Below are 5,809 nucleotides of genomic sequence, written 5' to 3' on the forward strand. Positions count from 1 at the left end.
TTGACTTGAGCTATAATTACCTAGGCCTTGGTAGAGCTGATGACTTGAAATTTATCACTTCTTTGACCAACTGTAGTAACCTAAATTGGTTGTGCATACAGAGAAATCATTTTGTTGGCCTATTTCCCAACTCCATAGCCAATCTCTCAACTCCATAGCCAATCTCTCAACTCAACTTTTTCGGTTGTCAGTAGGAGAAAACCAAATTTCTGGTAACATCCCTAGTCAGATCGGGAATCTCATCAACTTAAATCATTTGGGTATATATTCAACCTTCATCACGGGTTCTATTCCCACTTCAATTGGGGTGCTCCAGAACTTACATCAACTCTACTTGGGTGGAAATATCGGAAATATTACTCAATTGACCGACCTCGATTTAGGATTAAACAACATACCTCTATCTCTTGCAAACTGTATAAAACTTTTAAGATTGAACCTTTGTCGAAATAACCTTACAGATACAATACCAAAACAAATTATTGGCCTTTCTTCGCTATCAATTGCACTCCTTTTGTCTCAAATTTTTTTTACTGGCTCCCTCCCATCAGAAGTGGGTAACTTGAACATTCTAGCGCTATTGGATATTTCTCAGAACAAATTGTCAGGTGAAATCCCAAGCACTCTTGCAAATTGTAAGAGCATGCGAGTAGTTTATATGCAGGATAACGCCTTCCGAGGAGATATTTCGTCAGCTTTTACTACATTAACATCCATTGAAGTCCTTGATCTTTCATACAATAAATTCACAGGGAAGATTCCAAAATATCTAGAGGGATTTAAGTTTCTACAATATCTAAACTTGTCTTTCAATAATTTTGAGGGTGAAGTACCAAAACAAGGTGTCTTTGGAAATGCTAGTACAATTTCAGTCATGGGAAATGATAATCTTTGTGGCGGTATCCCAGAATTAAAGTTGCCTACATGCCCAGTGCTAGCTAATGGCAGATAAGGAAAAGCCCATGTTTCTAGAGTAATCATCCTAGTAGCAAGTGCGGTTGTATGTTTGATTTTCTTATTGTGTGTCCCTGCTTCACTTTACTGGATAAGAAAGTCAAGGAAGAAACCATCTTCCCAATCTTCTATGGACGGCCGGCATTTAAAGGTTACTTATGCAGAGCTCTTTAAGGCAACAAATGGGTTCTCTTCAGCCAATTTGATAGGCACGGGAAGTTATGGATCAGTGTATGAGGGAATCCTCAGTCGCCATGAAAATATTGTTGCTGTCAAAGTGCTCAACCTTCACTTAAGGGGAGCTTCAAAGAGTTTCATAGCTGAATGCAACGCATTCAGAAACATTCGTCATCGAAATTTTGTGAAGATCATAACTTCTTGTTCAAGCATCGATTTTGGAGGTAATGATTTCAAAGCTCTCGTGCTTGAGTTCATGCCAAATGGGAGTCTAGAGAAGTGGTTGCATTCAAAATTAGATGGGCAACATCAATTAGGAAGTTTAAACTTCATTAAGAGATTAAACATAGCAATTGACATAGCTTCTGCGCTAGATTATCTTCACCATCATTGCCATACACCGATTGCTCATTGTGATCTAAAGCCAATCAACATTTTTTTGGATGAAGACATGAATGCTCATGTGGGCGATTTTCGTCATCCTGTCTATTCTCAATGAGTTTTTTTTAAATATTTCACTTATTAGGTATATAATGTAGTGCAACAAAGGCTAAATTAGCATCTTGAACCAAAAAAATTACTTGATAGCATTTCTATATTTATTGACAGAGTATATAGGAATGTTATTTTACATCAAGTGGTCTCGTACATGTCACCCGATTAATAGGCGGCATTTTTAGTACCTATGACCATGAGTTCTTTATGCAAAATAGTTGTGTAGAAAATGCTAATCAAGTAAATGGTTAAAAAGTTATAATTTTGGAAAAAAATCGGAGAAGTAATTATTCAATTATTCACTAAAATCTCTAATATTATTAGAAAATAATGAGAAATTTTGTAAATAAATTTCCAAAAAAACCCATGACTAATGTTTCTCAACAAAAAATGGCCCAACACTCCAATGATGAATCAAATCGTGCTTCTTAAATGAGCTAGAGCAGTAAAACACCCCAAAGACCCATGAGAGAAAAGATATTCCAATGAAAGAAGCAAAAGTACCTTGAAAAGTGCCTTTTTTTCAAAATTATCAAACTTTTCAAAAAGGACCAAAACGCCCTGGAGTTGGCCAATCGGATGAGCCCTTGTTTGATTGGATCCCACTACCGCTAGGCGTCATTGCCACAACTTGAAACCATGTGTGGAACCCCTTTGCCATTTCAAAGTTTGGGGGAACCATTTGCCAAGATTGTCTAGAGCTGGACGATCGGCAACCACCCTTGAACGAAGGTATAACACTCTGAGGAGTGTGACAAAGCCGAACATTTAGCAACTAATCATCCACGAAGCTATAACACCCTCTCTCCTCTTGCATCTGTAGATTTTGTGGTTACTGCATTAATTGTGAAGGTCTTGGACTTAATAAGATTATCGGAGCCAAGGATTGAGCATCGTAGGAGGTCAGCTGAAATGCAGGTGTGACAACCCAAGAGGGGGGGTGAATTGGTCAATTAAAAATTTTGGGCTTAATTAAATGGATTATGAAAATTAATTTACTAATTAAGCACTTATTAATCTAACCCTTGTTCAAATATTCAAGATAATGAAGTTTAGGGTTTAGATATTACTTTAAGCCTATTTACCCTAACCCTTGTTTTAATATAACATAAATACAAGAAAGGGTAGAGTTTACCAATCACCAATGTGCAAATGAGAAGGAGAAGAAGAATCAATCCACAAGGCACAAGATTTATAGTGTTTCAGTCTATCACAAGACCTACTTCACTCTTCCAAGTTTACCTCATTGGGATCTCCACTAAAATGATGAGATTCTTCAACGGGCAAATCTCCAAGCCGTACACCCGACTTCTCAAACTCCAAAGGGGACACACCCTTTTTCGTACAAAGCCTTGTCGAGGGATCACACCCTCTTGCAATGTCTTCACCTTTCTTAACGGGCCGAAGAGTAGACCCTCACAGTGTCTTCACCTTTATTCCCTGGCCGAAGAGGAGACCCTCAAATACAATGAAGAAAATAAATGAAAAACTCCCAATACCTCATTAGATAGGCGGATTACAAACTTTAATAGCTCACTAACACTCCAAGGAAAGATAAAATGTAAAGCATATGGAGTACCTCTTGAAAGAATGTGCAAATGCAAGATCAAAGAGGTTTGGCTTTTGATAGAAGGTTTTAGCTCAAGAAAAATGGGTTTTGATCTTTCTTAAATGTTCAAAAGCTTCTAGAGATAGGTTTTAATCATGTATATATAGTGTATTTGAAAATATGACTGTTTGGGGGTAAAACTGTAAAAAACTGGCTTGAAAAGCGGATGTAGAAGTGAAATTACTTTTTTCATAATATCTCAAAAATTACTGAGGTAAGATAAACCTTCACTGACAAATAAGGCCCAATTTCATCATTCTCTGTGGATCCCAGCACCAAGATATATGTTTCTAACATAACACATTTCCTTTACAACGTCTGCCATCTCCATTCGCTCTCTCGGAGATTCTACAGAACACACCACTCCAATCCTCACTAAGGATACCAAACACTCTTGCAAACGATGTATCTTATCATTGTAATTCTCAGCAATGTTTGTAGCTCTTTCTTCATCATCTTCTAAAAGAATTAATGGATCCAGAATCTTTTGAAAAAAAAGAAGGAAATTTTATCTAAGAGATGATAGATAATTGAATGATCTCTTCACATTTAGAAACCTACGTTGCATGGAAAGAGTCTAGAATTTTTAGAGAAACACATAAGAAGCGATTTAACACAATGAAAGAAAACGTAGAAGTTATGTCCTATGTTGCATTTTTACAGGTACGAGTGTTAGAATCTGACATGGGTATCTAGTGTCAAATTCAGAAAACCTAAAAAAGAGTGATTTGTAGATTCGCCAAAATATTTTAATCATTTGTCAAATGTTAATTTTTTTTCATAATACTATTATTTTAACCAATAACATATTTAAATTTTAATAAGTTAAGTAAATCTAATGTTTTATTTCTTTTTTTTTTAAATTACTAATAGGATGGGTAAAATTCAAAATGTGTGATAATTATAAAGTTGTGGCAGTAGCATCCAGAAAAAACAGAAAAGAGATAAAAGAGATCGACTATCATAGAGACTCTTGCAATTTTAGACGTACGTGTCCCACACGGCTACTTCACCCATTTAGAAGAATCCATATAACATGGGTTTTGGCCAATCAAGTCATGTAAGTGAATGTGGACCCCGATCCTGAGAGGACGGGTGCCGAGGGATGCGAGATCCCTCCTGCAATCCTCTAGATCTCCACAAAGTGAAGGAGAGCTCTACCAAGGAACTCTCGAAACGGATGCCACCCTCACAGCATAGCATGAGTGGCGATATAAAAAGAAAGAGATACATCCTGATCCGGAGCCAGGGCTCGAAACCAAGATATATCTGGAAATAACTCAGAGTCGCCATCCATGGACATGCCATGGAACCAAAACAAATGCTCTGTTTGCAATGGATAACCAGAGATACAAAAGGTTCGTGCCTGATGACGAATGGAGAAGGTCCGAAGAGCGCCCCCAATTCGCCCGAGTGCGAACACTTGGTCTCTTATGCCATTTTTCATTAACTTCGAAGAAGTTTGGGTAAAAATCATGTGAAATGGGAACAATCCTCAGGAGTCGTCTATCTAAGCATACATTTCCTGAGAATAGAAATAATAAGCACATAAAAAATAAATGAAAGATGTGCCACCTAAATATTGCTAGGTTATGAGTGACATGCCTAACTGGTGTCTAAGTTCTGGTGGACGAACACATGCATGCTACAGCTAAAGGTATAGGTCTGCACAAGAAAGTAAGAAAACACAACAAAATATACAATATAACACAACAAATCCTAAGACTCTAAATGATTTAGCCCGAGTCCTCGGATGGTCTGATGTTCATCCAAAGAAGCCTACGTATCCCCGCCTCCACGAGAATCAAGGCAACGTAGTTCTTCGCGTCTATCCTAAGCTAGGATGCCTAAGACACCTAGACCTCTATCTTAGACTCGATCTAAAAGACCGGACTAGTTATTAAAGCTTCTTGAACGATTATTTAAATTCCAGTGAATTGTAGATTTTAGAACACCCTATATGCCCTAACTAAATGCTAGTTAGCCCTAAGCTAATGCAGGTGGTTCCTACAACCTATGTGTAACTAGGCTGTGTGCCCTAAGGAAAACAATAGGATTGCTAATGTATCCAAGACCTAGTCATCAGTCGGCGATGTGAATCGCCAACTAACCGGACGGAGGCACTCCTAGCTAGGACAAACCCCTAACTCTAACACAAACACAAACAAACCACACAACACATCAAAGACAAACTCCTAACTCTAAAACTCTCTATCTAGGACAAACTCCTAACTCTAGAGGAAGATCTTGTTAAAAACAAAGTTTTAAAGGTTTTTGAAGAAGGTTTAAAATATTATTTACAAAAGTTTGGCTGGACTTGGGATAAAAATCCCGAGCTGCACTACGTACCTCGTGAGAGAGGATCAAGCCAACGTAGTTCGAAAATCGAACTCTCTACCTATCAAACACTTACAGCAAATCAATTATTTTTTTATGCTTTAAGTTTCTAGTGTTTTTGAGATTTTTAATGATTTCAATGTTTATGGATTTTAAAATTTCTGATGTTTTCACACTTTTGGCCAAAGACCGGAGGGAATATACACAACAACACCCTAGGGACGAACCCTAGGGTTA

General features: G+C 37.5%; 1 protein-coding gene across 1 annotated transcript; it reads left to right on the forward strand.

The window, feature by feature from the left end:
• Positions 1 to 1,084: 1,084 nt before the first annotated feature.
• LOC143859455 (putative LRR receptor-like serine/threonine-protein kinase At3g47570) lies at positions 1,085 to 1,630 on the forward strand. Its single transcript, XM_077370161.1, has one exon. The coding sequence runs from the start codon at positions 1,085 to 1,087 to the stop codon at positions 1,628 to 1,630; it is 546 nt and encodes a 181-aa protein (XP_077226276.1).
• The last annotated feature ends 4,179 nt before the right edge of the window (positions 1,631 to 5,809 follow it).

This window comes from Tasmannia lanceolata, unplaced genomic scaffold, assembly GCF_043159265.1.
Source record: "Tasmannia lanceolata isolate RefF3 unplaced genomic scaffold, GAP_Taslan_0.1 ptg000029l, whole genome shotgun sequence".
Taxonomy (NCBI): domain Eukaryota; kingdom Viridiplantae; phylum Streptophyta; class Magnoliopsida; order Canellales; family Winteraceae; genus Tasmannia; species Tasmannia lanceolata.

Bases quoted from the DNA above. Each gene is read 5' to 3' on its own strand.
- LOC143859455 (XM_077370161.1), top strand. From the start codon at position 1,085: ATGGACGGCCGGCATTTAAAGGTTACTTATGCAGAGCTCTTTAAGGCA.